This window comes from Corvus kubaryi, unplaced genomic scaffold, assembly GCF_017639235.1.
Source record: "Corvus kubaryi isolate FWS band 111438036 unplaced genomic scaffold, C.kubaryi_AGA036_p1.0 37387, whole genome shotgun sequence".
In the NCBI taxonomy this organism is placed as follows: domain Eukaryota; kingdom Metazoa; phylum Chordata; class Aves; order Passeriformes; family Corvidae; genus Corvus; species Corvus kubaryi.
In genome coordinates, this window is record NW_024581129.1 from 14,077,342 (window position 1) to 14,096,376 (window position 19,035).

General features: G+C 53.6%; 1 protein-coding gene across 5 annotated transcripts in view; it reads left to right on the forward strand.

Annotated features, from left to right (window-relative positions):
• RAB11FIP3 (RAB11 family interacting protein 3) overlaps positions 1–19,035 on the forward strand; it is a 76,752-nt gene that overhangs the window by 19,036 nt on the left and 38,681 nt on the right. For 2 of the 5 annotated variants that reach the window (XM_042037509.1, XM_042037510.1), the window contains exon 2: positions 2,927–3,020. In XM_042037509.1, the coding sequence (XP_041893443.1) occupies positions 2,927–3,020 (94 nt within the window). Of the gene's footprint in view, positions 1–2,926; positions 3,021–8,162; positions 8,237–18,707; positions 18,802–18,833; positions 18,988–19,035 lie in introns of those variants that run through there. The other 3 variants (XM_042037513.1, XM_042037512.1, XM_042037514.1) reach the window with 3 other exon arrangements.

A 19,035-nucleotide genomic window follows, 5' to 3' on the forward strand; every position in this document is an offset into this window, starting at 1 on the left:
GATCCAGGGGCAGCCCCAGCTGCTCTGGGCACCCTGTGCCAGGGCCTGCCCACCCTCCCAGGGAACAATTCCTTCCCAATATCCCATCCAGCCCTGCCCTCTGGCACTGAGAAGCCGTTCCCCTTTGTCCTGTCCCTCCATCCCTTGTTCCCAGTCCCTCTCCAGCTCTCCTGGAGTCTCTTTAGGCCCTGCAAGGGGCTCTGAGGTGTCCCTGGAGCCTTCTCCTCTCCAGGTGAGCACCCCCAGCTCTCCCAGCCTGGCTCCAGAGCAGAGGGGCTCCAGCTCCATTGCTGGGTGATGCTGGTGAGAGGAGGAGTCCAGGGGCTGTGGGGACCAGGAAGGCACAGCAAATATCCTTGTTTTCTGTGTTGGGGATTCTTCAGCAGCCACTCACCCTCAGCCTTGTGGGGGTGTCTCAACTGTTAATGGTGCTTTTAAGCCTGGACAGCAAATCCAGGCAGGTTTGGATCAGCACAGACACTGCCACGGGCTCAAGCTTCTTCAGCGTGTAGCTTTTGCTGTTTGCCTCCATAATGTCCAGGTTGGGAAGTTTTCAGAACCATTTCCCGCTGCCCCCAGCCCAATTTAAATACATAAGTGGCTGTTTTGCATAAAGCAAACACTTCCCTGGCTGCACTGTCTGTCCTGCCCGAGCACTGGCGTGGGTGAGGTGCCCTGCTGTGGCATTGGCACGAGGGGCTGAAGCCCTCTTGGTCCTGAGAAGCTGAAAACTATGGAAACTGTAATTTAGAGTATGTCATGCTAATCCCTTATAGGCTTATCAAGTCTGATTAAATGTCACTTGCCTTCCTGTTATCTCTGTACACAGATAACAAATTAAGTGACAGCTTTTGAACTCCAGGCAGCTGCCAGATGCGTTAACTGGAACCGACACATTCCTACGAGTTGTTTTTATTAGTCTAAAATACCTTTGTTTAATGTACAAGAAACCTGACTCACCCAAGATGATGAGTGCCATGTGAGTTTAGGAGGTCTGGCTGCCAAAAAAGTGCTCCAGAAAACTGGAGAAGGTGCTTGTGTTGTCTTCTCCCATTCACAGAACTTCAGGTTAGCTTGGAAAAGAGCTCTGAGATCATCGAGTCCAACCTGTGCCTCATCCCCACCTTGTCACCAGCCCAGAGCACTGAGTGCCACATCCAGGCTTTCCTTGGACACCTCCAGGGATGGGGACTCCAACACCCATGTGGGCAGCCCCTTCCAAAGCCTGAGCACCCTTTCCATGGAGAAATTCCTCCTGGTGTCCAGCTTGAGCGGGAGGCAGCTGGCAGGTGGGCAAGGCTGTGCCATGGGGGACTTGGGTTTCCTCTCGTGGCAGTCCCACAGAGGCACAGCCTGGAATTCAGGGACAGGACCCAGGGAACGGCTGGAGCTGGGCCAGGGCAGGGTCAGGCTGGAGATCAGGGAAAGGTTCTTCCCCAGAGGGTGCTGGGCACTGCCCAGGCTCCCCAGGGAATGGGCACGGCCCCGAGGCTGCCAGAGCTCCAGGACACCACTCTGAGGCACAGGGTGGGATTGTCGGGGTGTCTGTGCAGGGCCAGGAGCTGGACTCGTGATCCTTGTGGGTCCCTTCCAGCTCAGGATATTCTGTGATTCCATGGTTTTATGGTCTCAGCCCTGTGGGTTCCTCCATGCCAGTGGAATTCTTGCTGCTCCTGTGGGGATATGGGATGACCAAAGCACATGGACACATGGGTGAGAACAGCTCTGAGTGTGCTGTAGGTGTGATTTCCCTGTAGAAACACACACCTGGCTTTGAGAAAACCAAAAAGAACTCAAAAGTTCTTTTTGCCTCTGTTCTCTGCCTCAGGGTGAGCAGGGCAGCTCTGAGCTCCACGGCTGGGCTGGGGACTGAGTCTCCTTCGATACCTGAGGTTTCCTTCTCTGGAAGGAGCGGTTTGGTGATTCACCAGCTCCTTCTCCAAGAACAAACCAAAACCCCAGTGAGTCAAAAGGTTGTGCTCATGAGAGCTGCACAAATGCAACCCTGGAGACTCCCTCCTGTGCATCAGGAGGAGGAGGAGGAGGAGGAGGAGGAGGGGGATGTGTGTGGCAGGGTGAGGGCAGCACTGTGGGTGGCTTTGGAATATGGAGCTCACTGTGCAATTCCTCTCTCACCTCACCCGCTTCCTCCTGGAATTGTTCCTCAGCTGAAGGATGTGGTTCAAAAATAGGCAAAGGTGCCTCAAAAGCTCTTCAAACGAGGGATAAATGTCTGGTTGTCTGAGGTTGAGAAGCATCTGCTGTAAAGGATTTTCTGCTCATGGCAGCCTGGGAGGAAGGGACCGAATGCACCTTTTTGAGACACTTTGGGCCCTGGGGTTTTGCCCTTTGCCTGTTCTCTTTGAAGATCCCGGACCATCCTCAGCAGGTCTTGGAGTGCCCCTTGCTCCATGTGTGCTGCTCCAGCACCCCCATCCCAACCCTGGCCAACTGATGTGATTCCCTCCCCCTCAGGCATTGTCTAATTGGGAAAATGTTTCAATTATACGGCCTAAATTTGTAACAGGGAGCAGTTCATTATCACCGAATCCCCTTAATTGGGCCCTCCTACAAGGCAGCCTATTACTGAGTTTCCCAATTAAGACAAGACCTCTTTAAAAACCATAAAAACAAACAAATCCCTGGCAGAGCAGGCCCACATTACAGGAGATACTGCCTGAAATGCTGCTTCAAAGCTGAGCAATAGTTTCAACACCAACCACGTCCTAATTAACCCCTTTGTACTGGTTACTTGTGTTCCCTTCAAGGAGAACAGCCACAGTTTGGGGTCAGCTCAAGAAATTCACTGTTACTTGCTCAAATCTTTCTGAGAAAGAGGAAAAAGTTGGTTACAAGGTGTTTCTGTGCTGGAAGATGCTGTTTCCTGCAAGGATTCCGTAGGTAACACTGCTTTTCTTGGTTGCAGGTAAAGGACCTAACAAAATACCTGGATCCCAGTGGGTTGGGAGTTATCAGCTTCGAAGATTTCCATCGGGGGATCAGAGCCATCAAAAATGGAGGTGAGTTTCCTGCTGTGCTGTGAGTGAGGATGGGAACAGGACAAACTGAGCAGCACAGCTGAGCTGAGAAACTGCTTGGGGAAGAGCAGCCGGGTTTGGCTTTGTGCGAGTTCTGTGTTGGGTGGAGCAGGAGAGGTTGGGGGCGTTGAATGAGGGTTGAAAAAGGTGGTACAGCAGTCATGGCGGTGGTTCTGTGTTTTGGTGTTTATCAGGAAGGTTCCTACAAAAAAAACATGGCTGGGAAATCCCTTCTGCTTCAGTGTCTGCCCTCACCTGGGGTTTTGGGGGGCTGTTGCTCTGATGGAGTAGCTGCCGTGCTGCTGCAGGTGTCTGTGTGCTGCTGGCTGTGGCATCTTCCAAACACTGGCACTGAGCATGGAATCATGGAATGGGTTGGGTTGGAAGGGGCCTTAACACTCATCTCATTCCACCCCCTGCCATGGGAAGGGAGACCTTCCCCTGGAATGGGAATTATCATGCATTTACTAATTTATTGATGAATTTACCAATGCATTTATACCTTCACTCCAACTCTTTGGTGGATCAATGTGCTCAGATGGTTTTTAGCAAGAAGCACATTAAACCAGAGCTTTGAACTCCCTGACTGGAGTCAGGGTGATCTTCAAACAGGCCAATGCCAATCCTCCTGAAGGCTTCTTGAAAGTCCTTCCAGAGCAATAGCTTGGTGAAATGTGAAGTATCTTTCTGGCTGGTTGGCATTGAAGCCCTTTGCTGCAGAAAAGGTGTTTTTCAGTTTGGGATTTCTCTCAGAGTGTCTGAGGGTCATTTTGGGCCAGGCATGTTGTTCTGGGCAGGGTGTGAGAAACCCGAGAAGCTCCCTGCTGAGCAGCTGGAGTTCTGGATGTGCAAATGTGAATTATCATCCTTGCACAATAGTCAGCTCTGCTCAGAGATGCTTATCTGGGATTTCAGCCCTGCTCAGTGTGCCCCTGCTGCCAGCCCTGCACGTGGGGTGTGCTGCAAGGATGGGAAGGAACCATCATTCCCATACAAACTGTGCTGTTCCAGGAGTACAAACCCCTCAAAGCATGATTTTCTCCTGTTTTTCTGTCCGTTGTCCATCCCTCCTCCTTCTCCTCAATTCCACCCCCACTTTATTTATTTATTTACTGTGAGAGTGCCCAGAGAAGCTGTGGCTGCCCCTGGATCCCTGGCAGTGTACAAGGCCAGGCTGGATGGGGCTTTGGGCCACCTGGGCCAGTGGAAAGTGTTGGGGTTGGAATGGGATGAGCTTTGAGCTCCCTTCCCACCCAAACCACTCCAGGATTATTTGTGCTCAGGACTGTTGTGTTCCGTGGCAGCTCCCAAGTTTCCTGGTGTAGCCTGAGCAATTCCCAGCTCCCAGGAAGCAGGAGGAGCTGCAGCACACTATTAATTTGTAATAAATTGCCATCGGAGTCGAGTGGTTGTGAAAGCCCAGGCTCGTGTTTCTCCTCAATAATTCATCACTTTGGTGGTGTGTTCTATTAATTGAAGGGGAAAAGCAGATCCAGGCAAAGCTTTTAGGGTCTCTGTTTATTAAATTTGAAGGAGATTGATATGTGTTTATTGCAGTGGTTAGGAAGGGCTGAGCTCTCTGACAACACATGGCACTCAATGGTTCTGAAAGAAGCCCAGGGCAGGGAACAGAGGAGGTTCTTTGAGTCTCCCAGCTGAGCATTGCTCACGTTGAAGTGATCTTAAGGATCTGCTGCTGCTCTGAGACAGTCAATATTGATCATCCCTTTGTGAGCAAAGCAGAGGTCACGCTGCTGCTGGGTGTCCCTTTTAACAAGGTTTGTTAATTAGCTGGGCCTATTTTTACCCAGGGAATGCTCTGCTGGATTTCTTGGAGCTCTGTAATTCTTGGGTCAGTCATGGAGGTGAGAGCTGATGTCAGCTTGGACCTTTTGGTGTCCGTGTTAATGCAGGGTTTATTTCTGAGGATGTTCCACTCTCCTCTCGCTCTCCCCTCTCTGGAGAATTCCCTCAGGAGAGCAGCTGGGATTTGACCTGAGCCTGGCAAGCTGAAGGTGCAGTTACAAGCCCAGCCAAATTTTCTCTGTCAGCTGCATTTCTCACAACTGCTTTCGTGTCCACTTGGCCTTTGCATCCTGGGAGGATGCTCAGCTCCCTGTCCCATCCCTGTGCCAGCAGCCTGAGGCATGTCCCAGCACCTGAGGAGAGGCTGATCCAGGGCTCCTGCTGCTTGCTCTGGCTCCAGTGTAGAGCAAGGACCACTGAAGCACTCACACAAAGCCCCAGTGGCGCCTCTCCACTGCCATGGGCCAGCTCTGGTCTCTGCTGCTGTGGTCTCTGTCTGGCCACGTAATGCTGACTGGGAGGGGGCAGAGCAAAGGCATTTGGATTTGAGGCTTTAAGGAGAGGTTTTAGCCACTTGTGGCTGCCTTCTGCCCTCCCCAGAGTGAGGGCTGGATGGGACAGCGAGGTTCTCATGGATGTATTTGTGCCTGCAGTGTGGATGGCCAAGGAGTGCTTCCCAAGGGTTTCCCCGCTGTGGGAGTGGTGAGCGTGTGGCTGGGCTCTGTTCTCAGGCCTGGGGACAGAGATGCTGCTGGGACAGGTTCAGCTCCCTGCTGTGTCCCAGCCCTTCCTGCTCGTGGCTCTGGGATCCCCTTGTCCTTCCCTACTCCACGAGGTGTGGCTTGCCTGCTTTTAAAATCTGTGTGAACAGTGCCTGAGTGCCTGGCCAGTCTGCAAAGCAGAGGGGAAATGTGGATCCAACACTGGCAGCATGTCAGGGGGATAAATAACTCTGAAAAGTGGAATTTTACGGCCTTGGATTGTAAAACTTGAGAAACTGATAATAGAGGGAAGGCAGGAATGAAGGAGAGTATGATGCTTTAAAAAGGCAGATAAGGTGGTTTTTGAGGCCTGGAGAATTCTCAGCCAGAGGAAAACCTGGCACATCTGGCTACCATCAGTGAGATCCAAGGGAAAAGAAACAGGGAGGGAGCCAGTGTGGCTGCTGCAGTCATCATATTGAGGAGCTTCAGCTCAGGGAGGATCTCCTCAGGGAGAAACAGGCAGCAGGGATGGCATGCCAGCCCCTTGGAAAACTCAGCCTGGGAGTAAGGAGCCTGTTTGTGTGGCAAGGAGCTGACCTGGGGTGGGGCAGTGAGATGGGGTCTGTCATCACAAGCTGAGGTGCCTGGACCAAGGAGCAGCTCTGCTCCTCTGTGTCCTGGATGCAGGAACAGCTGGAGAGGGAATTTGATGGCAAACACGAGGGATGGGCTGGATCAGCCACAGCTGGATGCAGGCACACAACCAGGCCTGTGCTCACGAGCAGATTCCTTCCCCTGTCAAGGTATTAAAAACCTTTGAAGCTCTTCAGGCACCTGGTTTTTCTGCAAGGGTCTCTCAGCACTCAGCAGGACAAACCGAGCATCTCTCTGCTCACAGTGCAGCTCACAAGGATAAGGAGCAGGTTGTGTCATTCACACGTATCCTTGGAGCTGAAACTTCTGTAACATCTGTGCTCCAGAGAGCAGCCCACTGGGAAGGGGCTCTGGGAGGGGTCCCTGCACACAGGGGCGTTGCTGGTGCTGTCAGGCAGCTTGAGGGATCTCTGTGCCAGGCAGGGAAAGGTGCATTCCTGGAGCTCCCAGCCTCGTCCACCCCTTCTGCCTTGGCTTCTGATCCCTGAACAAAGGGGCTGCTGTGCACTGAGAACAGACAGCGCATCCACTGAGGGCTGGATGTGTCCAGGAGCTCAGGGGAGGATGGAAATAATCACATCTCTTTTTTTATTATTATTTATTTTTTTAAATGCTTCAACTGAAAGCCCTTTGGATTTGGGAAGATGGAAAATCCAGCTCGAGAGCCAACACCCAAACCTGGAAGCTCTAAGAGAGTTCCTTTTTGCAGGGATGACCGAGCAAAGCTTTAGAGCAGCTGGATCAGGAACCCACTGTGCCAAAGGAAAGATACTCCAGGGGCTGAATGAGAGGCTTGGAGCAAGAGGAGCACTTTCAGCTCCCCAGAGGCACTTCCAAAGTGCAGCTGGAGGGAAAAGCTTGGAGCTGGGAAGCCGGAGCAGGCAGGGCAAGAAGCTGAATAGCAAATACAGGGCTGGGGAGTCAGGCTGTGGCTCTGCCTGGAGCCTCTGTGGGAGCACCCCGCCGTTCCTGGCTGGAACTGGCAGCAGCAGGAATTGCCATCGGGATGAGCCTTTGTGGGGCTGCAGCTCTCGGATCGTGGGAGCATCCCTGGGAGGATCCATGGTTTCTGCAGCCGTGTCTGGAAAGGTTGGTGAGCTCCCGGCAGCTGAGTGCCAGCTGGGAATTTCCTGAGAGGAAAGCACACATCCAGGCCTTCTCCGAATGAAGGATGTGAGTGTTGTACCTTAAGGGCTTAGAGCCAAGAGGGAACTCCCAAAAACGGATCCCAAAAACGGATCCGAGGAGTTATCCCATGTGCAGGCTGTGCTCCACATTCCCTGCTCCCACTGATCCGGCTCTCGGAGCTGCCTCTGGATCTGACAGTGCTCAGATGCCACCTCTGAGCCCACTGTGCCCGGGAGCCACTCGGTGCCCCTCGGAGCCACCCCTGGACAGCGCGTGGTGGCCCGGGAAAGCCAGGCTGGCTGCCCTGGTGGCTGGGATCCCGCTGGCTCCGTGGGGCATTCCCAGGTGTTGGATATCCGGTAATGGAACCCCCTGTTTGCTTTGTGTGGAGGCTTTTCCCCCCTTCTGTAGGATCTGCACTGCAGATGGCTTTTGCTACGCAAGAGGCAAGCTTCCCTTGCCCAGGGATAATTCCAGAAGCCAAAGCTTGCGTTCCCTTCCGCTCCCAATCCGTAGTTCTTTCTGGGGCTGTCTGTGTGCATCCTCGGTGCTCTCTCCCCACCTGGGTGCTGGGAGTGTGGTGTGTTTGCAACGGGGCACTGCTGACACCTGAGCACACGCTCTCACTGGGGGTGGCCAGGCCCAAGCGAATATTCCAGGCGTTTGCTTTTTAAAAGGAAAGCCTTGCCCAAGGCTCAGCAGATGGAAGCAGAGCTCGTGCGCACGTTTGACTAAACTCGGTGAGTATCTGGCACCGGTTTGAGCACTTCCTACGTTCCCCTCGGATCTGCTGATCCCTGGATTCGTGCAGCACTGCTGCAGCAGAGACCTTACTGCTGCTGCTGCCTGTTCCTAGCCCTGGCTAAACCAGCATCCCCAGGGACACAGCTCCTTTGATGGCTGAAGGTAGGACAGATGCCTCTTTGTGTACAGCTGGCGTGCAGGGAACGGGGGCTGCCGTGAATGGGAAATCAAGATTGATTCACGAGCAAGAATAAAACCCAAATTGCTCTCATTATGTCTTCTGCATTTTTTTTTTGCCTTCGCATCTTGCTCTGCTCTGGCAGATCCATATGGATGTGCTATCCATACTGCTGGTGGGGATAAGGACTTTAGGAGGATGAGTGTTAATTCTGCCCTTGAAAGGAGTGGAGATTTAAATATCTCTGTAAAATTTATATGGTTACTTGAAAAAAATATAATCCCTGTGCTGTTCTTTGGAGCTCAGAGTTCTGCTCATCCCTGTGCTGCAGGAGGATGTTTGCAGCACCGGGATTGTGCTTGGCAAGTTTGGGGTCCACGTGCTTGTCTGTGCCCCCTTCAGCCAGGGACAGGAGCAGCCGAGACTTTCTTGGAATGAATTTGGATTTTTTCCCTTGAAATAGGGCCTGCCCATAAATATGTGTGAGGGCTTTGGTGGGGTTGTTCAGCCTGGAGCAAAGGAGGCTCAGGGGGGACCTTGTGGCTCTGCACAAGTCCCTGACAGGAGGGGGCAGCCGGGGGGGTCGGGCTCTGTTCCCAGGGAACAGGGACAGGAGAGAGGGAACGGCCTCAGGCTGGGCCAGGGGAGGTTTAGGTTGGACATCAGGAGGAATTTCTCCATGGAAAGGGTGGTCAGGCTTTGGAAGGGGCTGCCCACATGGGTGTTGGAGTCCCCATCCCTGGAGGTGTCCAAGGAAAGCCTGGATGTGGCACTCAGTGCTCTGGGCTGGGTGACAAGGTGGGGATGGGGCACAGGTTGGACTCGATGGTCTCAGAGCTCTTTCCAGACTCAATGATTCTGGGATTCTGTTGAGTCTGTGTAATTCTGTGCTCGCAGGGAATGGGGAATTAGGAGCGTGTGGGATGGAGCTGAGCTGCTTTGGGGGTGCTCTGTGGTCACAAGGACCGGGGGGGTCTCTGTCCATCCCTCTCCTGCCAGGAGCGTTGGGTGTGTCCAGGGCACAGAGACCCTTCTGTGAGGGGCTGATCCTCTGCATGGAGGTGCAGACAGCAGGAGAACAAAGCAGGTGTGAATCCAGCCCAGCTGGAGGCTGCTCCAGGGAAGAGCAGGACACAGGATACAGCCCCAGGGCAGGGTATTGAGGTGGATGCTCCTTTCCTCCAGCCCCAGTGTTCTTGGTGAAGAAAAGTCCCTCTTTTAGTCCCAAAATGCTCCTGGGTGTGTGGAGAACTTTCTCTCCAGCAAATCCTGGCTGCAGACCTCTTCCCCATGGCAGTGTGAGCAGGGAGGCTTCGATGAGCAGGGGTTTGTGTTCCCCTTGGAAGCTGGGAGAGAGGAGCTGTGGAGCAGCTGGGAGCAGAACCACAGATCACATTGTTCTCGAGCTCTTTGAAGTCCCTATTTCTGCTGTCATACAGACATAGAATCATTCAGGTTGGAAAAATCCTTTAGAATCATTGAATCCAACCACTAATGGACTCGATTTAATAATAACACACCAGGGCAAGGACTTGGATGCTGATGGGCACTTCTGGCTCAACAGAGCAGTTTTTTTTAGCTTGCATTTCTCTTTTGATTCACTTCAACACTTGTTTGTGGTGAATTTATCAATGTGGCAGCTGGGTGAAGGGTGACACGGGGGGAGAGGCTGCTCTGCTCCGGGTGCTCCATGGCTGAGAGGGAGCTGTGCTTCCCAAAAGCAGCCTGGCAGATGACACACTGCATTGACCTACTTTCGGGAGAGGCGCAGAAGTGTTGGGAAAGCTGTGTCCGTAGGCAGCTCCGAGACGAGAACAGCGAGGAATCGCTCAAATGTGCTGCTGGAAAACTGCTGTGATGGCTCTGCGGCCCTGGGGGCCAGGGAACGGGAGATTGGCATGGGAATCTCTGCCCCTCTGAGAATTCCTTCTTTAGGAGTCTCTTCCCCCTTCGTGGATTCCTTCTTTGGAGCATATGCCTGAGAAATCTGGCTGTGTCCAGTTGCCATCGTGGAGCATAACAGGTCCAAAGCACACCCTCAGTCTGAGGGAATTCTGGTTCAAAGCTGGGATTAAACCTGGGATCAAATCCCCAAAGAACTGCTGTTGGTTCACCATTCCTTGGGAGGGAAAAGCATTGCTGGAAATCAAAGCTAATTACAGAGCAGAGAGACTTCCATGTGTCTTGAACTGAAGGAAACCCGTGGTGGCTTTTTGACCCACAGACCATAACCCAGCCTGATAAAGACAAATCCGATGCCCAAAAGAAAGCAAATCTTTCTGTGGGAGAAGGATAAAACCCACTGCAGGGACTATTTGTTTTCCCAGGAAGGTGAAAATAGGGAGCAGTGTTTTTGTTGGAGCTTTGGAGCAGTTCTTAACACGCTCTTCTATGGAGATGATGACTAAAGAGAAAACAGAGGCAGGTTCTGTTAAATAACATTTCTCCTCATCCATCTGCTGCCTCTGTTTCTCCATTGCAGGATTCCCTTTCTGGGCCCTGCTGTTTTCCTCCACATCTGGTGCTGGGAATGCTTTTGGGAGCCGGGCTGGTCTGCGGTTTGGGGAGCGCGTGGGAGGAGGCTGGGCTGGGCTGGGCTGGGCTGGGCTGGTGTGGAGGGTGGTTTCAGTCCTGCCTGTTGTCCTGTCTCAGGTTTGGATGTTAGTCCAGAGTGAGGGATTGTCAACGCTTGGATCAGCCCGGGAAGGGGGGGAATGTGTCCTTCCTCCTCAGCAGGAGCACCTGGACAGGGATCAGGAGATCCCTGCCTCAGCTTGGGTGAAGGAAAGTGGAGCCCAGCATCCTGCAGAGCTGTCAGCTCGTTTCTGCTGAGGAATCCAGTCAATCTGGAGTTATTAACAAAGGGATAATTACTCACCCGGGACTTCGGCTCCTCCCTGCCCGGCTCTGCCACAGCCTGGGGGCTGGTGACTGCGCTGAGCGACCTGGCAGCCCTGTGTCACCCTGACAGGTTGATGTGGCAAAAGCTTTTTTCTTCAGAGTGTTTCCTGGGACAGGAGAGGCTGCGTGTGAGATGGTGCTGGTGGTGAAGCAGCTGGGTGGGTGAGCAGCAGGTGGGACGGTGCCAGTGGGCATCCCCACATTGGGAAGAAACGATTTTCCCAATTCTCTGGCATTCTGGCTGAGCACAGCTCACTTCATCTCCCTCCCATTCTCCCCGTCCCAGGCCATGTCCCCTCCTGGGCTGGTCCATGTGTCCCTCAATGTCTTTCTCTTTGTTGATCCTCTTTTCCAAGCTCTTACAGTCCTGTACATCACTGGGCAGTTTATTCCTCCTTAGGATAGGAAGGACTCCTGCTAACGAGGCAATGGGAATTTTTATTAATATTTAATAATTATAGAGAGCTCGGCAGAGGTGATGTGGCAACTTCTAATAAAAACATCCCTGCTGAGGCTGTAGGAGCTGGGCAAAGGCTTGTTTGGACCCTGTTCCCATGTTTGGAATCGATGATCTTGGAGGTCTTTTCCAACCTGAGCAATTTTGTCACCTCTCAGCCCCTTGGTGCCTTCCCGGAGCCCTCGTACTCTGGACTGAAAAGGTCCAACTCCTCCCTGTGCTCCTTCCCCTGCAGGGGAGTGGTCAGGCACAAATAACAGCTGGAAAAAGGATTAAAACTCAATTTTACAGGACCCCCCTTGATGATTTTGTTTTATTTTGGGTGATGTTTCCTATACAGAAGCCAGTTGGAGCAAAAGCACTTTAAAGAATGCATCTCCCCTCTCCTTCAGTGACAAGTGGGACATGGTTTGGCTCTGTTTCCAAGGGATTTTCTGGCAGTGTTGGAGTTAGGGGGACAAACAGGGAAGGGGATTCGAACATGAGCCCTCAGGAGCATTTTCCTGTTACTCTGTATAGCTTTTAAGGGATTTTGGAGGACTGGGACTCCCAGCTGCTCTACTGCAGCCCAGCAGCAGGAGGGCACAGGGGCTGCTCGACCCTGCCTGTGTCACACAGGACGTGTTTGAGCAGCACAGTCATCATTTCCAAGAGATGGCTCAGAACTGTGGAGCACCACCTTGGGGAGAATTCTTCCTGAAGGTGTAGTTTAGTGCCTCTTCTCTTACGTATTTTCTGTCCCCAATTTCCCCTAAACCCAGGCTGGGTTCTAGTCAGGACCTCGAGGGCAAGTCTGCGATCAGAGGCTTTATATAAATAACTTTCTAAATAGTTTTTATTGCTGATTTTGCAGCTCTGTTGTTGAGGCTGGAGCCCAGGCTGGAGCAGGGGGTGTCTGTAGTCCCTGCCCAGGCTCACAGCTCTCCTGTCCATCACGTCTTTTCCAGAGGCAGGTGGGTGGTTGTGATCCAAACCACTGCCCAGGGCTCAGTGACAGCTTTAGAGAGGCGTGGCATTCATTGTCGTCAGTTTTTGGTGTGGCTAGTGGAGGGCAGAAATGGCAATTGAGACCTGACTGCCAAATACTAATGCCTGCATGTTGGTGCAAGTGCTGTAGGTGCTGAAAGTGTTTCCTTTAATCCTCGTGGGTCTGGAAGCTGTGCCTGGACCACACAGGCACTGCTCTGATAATGAAATTCAGCCATTCCTGGAGGTAAGAACATTGTGAGCATTTCTCAGGCCCGGGGTTGGAAGCTCTGAGCTGGGGAGGATTGAACTGGATTTAACTCTTATCCTGGTTTCTCCATGTGGGAGCTTTGAGCTGAAAGGCTGAAGCCTTCAGGATGGGATGGTGGCATCCAGTCAGTCCCAGTCTGGTTTCTGCCTGGGTTATTTGGGGTGTCACAGCTTCTGCTCCATTTGAGCTCCTGAGCCAGGGTTCTCTTTAATTTTATTTTGCTTGTGGGACAGTCTTGTCTAAAAGGTGCCACTCGTCCTCTGTGAGCTCCTGCCTGGAGCAGGCCGGGTGTGGAGCATCTCAAGGAGCTTCTGCCTCAGGGTTCTCCAACCCATGACAGGAGAGTGGCCACTGGGTGTCCCCAAGGCTGTGTCAGCACTGAGTGTGCTCCTGGAAGCTGACTTGGGATGTTCTGCTGGTTCACAGTTCCACAAGCTCCTTCCAGAGGTGCTGCCTCAGTCTCTTCACAGAACAGGGAGTTCAGGGACACGGGTCAGTGGTGGCCTTGGCAGTGATGGGTTAATGGTTGGACTCAATGATCTTGGAGGACTTTTCCAACCTAAATGATTCTGTGGTCTCTGTCTGAAAAATCCAGCTTAGTTTCCAGAAGCGTAGAGATTTGGAAGTAGGAGTGAAGGAGCTGGAGGACGTCAGGAGGTCTCCTCACCAGCAGCAAGTGCTATTTTGGAGGCTCAGTCTCTCCATCACAGAGTGACTCTGAGCCACTTTCTGGTTGCCACAGCCAGCTCCTCATTTTCCACACCTCCAGCAGTTTGTTCCTGGCTGGCACAAGCTTACAGGCATCTGGGCTGGTCTTGGTGACTGGCACACACTGAAAAGACCCCTCAGTTAAAAATGAGATCCCATGTTTCAAACTCAGCCCAAATTGTGGGTGTCAGTGGTGGCCTCCTGCTCCATCTCTGGGGCGGAGGCAGCGATGCTCACCTGGCCTCTGAGATGAAGGGAAGGCAGCTGGATTTGTGCTTCCAAGGTGCTTGGATGGCATGGTGTTAATTCCTGTCATGATGGTGTGTCTAAAGCAGGCTGGAGGGCCTGTGCCAAAGGAAGGGGATCAAAAGGAATGTGGGATGAGTCCCAGTCCATGAGCAGTGATACTCAGGGAATGCTGACGGGCATTAGCCAGGGTTGTGGAAGCAGCCTTAATTCTGCCACTGCCTCCCTGGGAGCCTGGGTTGTCACTTGCTCTGTCCCCTGGGGCATTTTGGGTTGGGAAATGATAGTTTTCAGTAAGTGCTCCTGCTCTGCTGGCCCATCTCTGGGGAAAGCTGAGCTACAGGAGAAGCAGAGAGCAGAAAGCTGCTCTTTTCTGGGAGCATCAGGTTATAAATGTACTCCTGGGCCACTCTGGGGAAGGAAAAGGTGGGTGAGTGGGATTGGTGCTGGCTTTATCCCACAGGGATAGCACCACGTGGGTGCTTATGCTTTGGTGGAAGCACAAGACCCTGAGCTGCCTCTGGAAATACTGCACAGTGGCTTCCCCTGTGCAGGATCCTCCTCAATTCCTGCAACTTTTAAACACTTGGCTGTGTGTCTCTTCCCCCTCTGTTTTCCAGCAGCATTCCCAGAAAGGGAGCTGGGTTTATATCACTCGTTCTCCTTTTAGCCAACCATAACTTCGTCCTGCTCATGTTTGGGGTCTGTTTTACTCTGTGCCATCCAGGCTGGTTCCCAGCCTTGTTCCTACACTGAATAACGCAGGGCTGTGAGCTCACATAATGCATCTTGTTGGAATCCCTCGGAGTTTGAGGCGCTGTGCCTTGCAGCAGTGTGTGCAGGGTGTTGGCAGATGACTTAAATTCTCCTGAAAGGCTGTTTTTCTGGGTCACTCCTATATGCAGCCGATAAAACTGGCTCTGTGTGACCTGTGTGTCACTGGTGTACCCACAGCCCTTCGCTCAAGGTGCCTTTTCACTGCCATCCTGCCTTCTGGGAGCAGTTTTTAGAATCTATTTCAGGAGCTTTATCCCAGAACTGCTGTTCCTGAGGGTTCCTGGGAGAGCCCAGGTGATGCCAGCACACCTGAGAGCTCTGAAGCACAACAAGACATGGGAAGAGGTCTCATCCACCCCCATGGAGAGCCCATGGAATTATTTAGGTTGGGAAAGCCCTCTGAGATCATCGAGTCCAAGCATTCCCCAGCACTGCCAAGGCCACCACTGACCCCTGTCCCCAAGTGCCACATCCACACGGCTTTTAAATGGTGGCTTCCAGAGACAGGACAAGAGGAAACGGCCTCAAGAAGTTTAGGTTGGATATTTGGGAAATTCCTTCATGGAAAGGGTGGTCAGGCACTGGCACAGCTGCCCAGTGCTGGGGTCACCATCCCTGGAGGGATTTAAAGCCGTGTGGGTGTGGCACTTGGGGACAGGGGTCAGTGGTGACCTTGGCAGTGCTGGGGGAATGGTTGGACTCGATGACCTCAGAGGGCTTTTCCAACCTTAATGATTCCATGATTCTGTGATTTTTTTGGCAGTAAAGCTGCCTGGAGGGTCTCTCAGAGCCTGATTTTCAGCTGTAAGGTTTTTGGATGTTTCTGGATGTGACTGGACTGGCATCAGGAGTGATGGATAGAGCTGGACGTGCAGGAGAAGCTGGTCATGGACACTTGGAGGACAAAAGGCAGTCCCTGAGGCCACCCCCAGCCCTGGCCTAAAGCTTGGGTTTGAGCAGAGTTGGGAAGAGGTGACTCTGAGTGCTGTGACCACATTGACTCAGTGAGGAGGAAGGAAAGAGAAATCAGGGCTGGGTGTGAGCAAGGAAAGGCTGCTTTGTGGTGTGAGGGGCAGAGAGAAGGGCATGAAGCAGAGCAGGGCTCAGCTGGGATTTGACTTTGCTGTCCAGGGAGGAGAGCAAAGGTAATGTGAGGGTCTGAGCTCAGCCTGTGCTGTGGGATTGGGACTGTTCAGTGCTGCTGCTGGTGGCCCACAGCCATCCCTGGCTCTGTTCCTGGTGTGGGGAGAGCAAACCCCTCCAGCTGTCACCACGTGGCTCCCTCTGCACCTGGGCACAGTGCTCTCCACATGAGGAGTGCCACTCCACACCAAAGGTCTCCGATTTTTTGGCTCCCAGGGTTTTTTGGCTCTTTTGGACAGGAATTTGCAAGCTTAACGCAGGCTATTGTGCTGGCAGACGTGCAGGCAGGCTCTCCATGGCAACTCTCCCTATACACAAAGCACCATATGGCTTTTTTTGGAGGGGGAGGGAATGAATTCAGCAGAAAAGTCAACCTTTGTTTGTGGTGCTGTTTGTCTTTGCTCTCTGTGGAGCTCGGGGAGGTGGGAACACGGATCGCTGGCTCCTGGGCATGGCTACTGCTGGCCATGCCACCGCGAGGCTGCAGGTGACCTCTCAGATGGCCTTTCCTTGATTTTTACACTGGAATTTGCTGTGAAAAGAAACCCATCCTAGCCAGAGACCCCCTCTTTGGGCTGGGCTCTCTGCACACAGATGGAGCAACAAGGATCCTGTTCATCCCCATCATGTTCATTCCCCAAAGGGCTGGGAAGGCTCCAGAGCCCTTGGTTTGGGCAGGAGCTGGGCAGAAGGCAGGTGATGGATGGCAGGAGCTGCCTGTGCCTGTGCTCTGCCCACGCTTTATACCCCTCATTCCAACGGGAAGCTTTCACTTGCCTGCAAATCCTCCCTTTTCAAACCCCTCTGGAAGGAATGAGGAGAATAAATATCTTTATCTGTGTCTATGGAAGAGTAGGAAGTGTTTGTGTGTCTGCTTGGAGGGGGAGGAAAAGAAATGATGTGGGAATAAGGGGAAGGCAGCAGCCTGTGCCTTTGGGATGCTCTGCAGTTCCGGGGGCTGCTGTGGGGTGCCAGCAGGATCACTGGAGATGGCCTGGAGCTCGCCACTGCTGTGGGTGCTTGGCTGGCAGGAGAGGTGGCTGCCTGTCCCCTCTGGGTGGTGTGACACAAATCACCTTCCAGGAGCACTGTTGGGGTTTGGTTTTGCCCCCAGACGTGGGCAAAGGCTCCTGTTGGTGGCACCCCCTGAGGTGCTCCCGTGGCTGTGCAGTGAGCAGGTGCCTGTCCCCATCCCCTCCCTGCTGGCAGCCAGGAGGCTCCAATCCCAGAACAGCACCAGGGATAACTAATGGGAAAACTCCTGGTTGTAGGCTCAGGCTCACAGGTGGAGCTGTGCAGGTGGGGACAGAGGGACATTTGAGGAGAGGGACACTGCCATCTTCAGATTATAGAACTGTTAAGGCTGGAAAAGACCTCCAGAGTCATCAAGTCCAAGATCTCTCAGTGGCAACCCCAACAGTCAGAGCAGGAGGTGACCTTGCCCTGAGCAGGGTGCCCAGGCAGCAGCATTCCAGGTGGATCCCAGGGCCCTGCTCTGGCTCAGCAGCTGGAAGAGAGCTGGGAGCAGCCCCACTGCTGGTGCCATAGTGGGAGAGCAGTGGGATATTGAAGTGCTAAACTGTGCCCTAGAGCACCTTCCCCCTGCTGCAGCCCTGACCCTGTGGAGCACAACGTTGGATCTGGCCCTGGAAAAGCAATTTGGGTCATTCCTGGGGTGGATTCACAGCCTCACCCCTGGGAGCCCCAGGCCCAGCAGAGGGGAGGGATCATTTCTTGGTCCCTCATGTTCAACTTCTCCCACCCCAGGGAACCCCTCGGGTTGGTGGCTGCAGAATCTCCTGTGTCTGCATTTAATGCTCACCTGAGAGAGGCCCTGGGGATGGTGTTTGGGTGGGAGGTGTTCCTGCAGGCCCAAGTCCTTGCTCCATCCTGTGCCCTAATCAGAGATTCTCAGAATGGTTTGGGTTGGAAGGGACCATAAAGCTCATCTCATTCCATGGGCAGGGACACCTTCCACTAGCCCAGGATGCTCCAAGCCCCGTCCAGCCTGGCCTTGGACACTGCCAGGGATCCAGGGGCAGCCACAGCTGCTCTGGGCACCCTGTGCCAGGGCCTCCCCAGGGAGGGAGCCCTGGGAACAATTCCTTCCCAATCTCCCATCCAGCCCTGCCCTCTGGCACTGGGAAGCCATTCCCTGTGTCCTGTCCCTCCACCCCTGTCCCCAGTCCCTCTGCAGCTCTCCTGGAGTCCCTTTAGGCCCTGCAAGGGGCTCTGAGATGTCCCTGGAGCCTTCTCTTCTCTGGAATGAACACCCCCAGTGCCCTGACCAGCCCCTAATTTGACCTTTCACCAGATGTATGAAATGACCACGATGTGCTTCCTTAATGAAAAATGGCCTTTCTTGACACCTGCAGAGGGGCCCAAAGCAGGAGCTCTGCCTGTGCCTTTGCAGGCAATTTCCCCTCTGGATAAAGCTGGCACTATCCCATCTGGGTGGCTGCAGCAGGACAAATGTGCCTTATACACCCCTTTGGGGGCTTGGGATGGCTCTGAAGGGCACAGAAAGGTGAATCCTCTCCCTCCCCAAATCCTTGTGCCTTCCTTGGGAGCAGGGACAGGCGCTTCCTCCTCCTCCTCCCAGCCTGGTTCCTCGGCAGCAGCCAGGCCCGGTGCCGCAGCGATGGCAGCTCCAGGCGTGTGGGCTTGAGCCTGCTGTTTATTTTGGGACTGCAGCACTGCTCCCGATTTGGTGCTTCCAGCCCGGGATCTAGGCCGTGTGCTGGATCGGGCATTAGCTGTTGCTTGAGGGAGCACGGGGAATTCTCGCTGCCTTCCTCGCTGGAAGGGCCGGGAGCGATGCTGCAGACGGGGGTTTGGGGCAGGAGGAGGAATTTATTTTAAAGATCTCTCGCTGCAAACCTCCTGTTTTTGCGGCGGCCTGCGCGGATGCTCCTGATGTGTGTGGCCGCGGGAGGAGCAGGCGCCGAGGAGCTGCAGCCTGCCTTCCCCGCCGTTCCCATGGCACTTGGCTGTCACACACACGTCCCATGCATTCCCTGCCCACAGCAGGATTAAAGCCTTCTGGGAGAAGAATGAGAGGATGCAGGAAACGGAGATAGGCAAGAAGCTGGGAAAAGGAATGGAGGGCATGGAGGGGTAGGGATGAATCCAGGAGCCGGCCCCATTGGAGCAGCGAGGGGCCTTGTAGGATTTGTGGCAGGGAGAAGCCAAAGCTGTTGCCTTGCACCCCGGGTGGAGGTGGGATGCCTGGGAGCAGAGGCCCTTCCTGAAGGCTGGAGGCACCGGTGCGTGCTCACGGAAGGTCCTGTCCCGCCGCCGTCACGTCTCCCAAA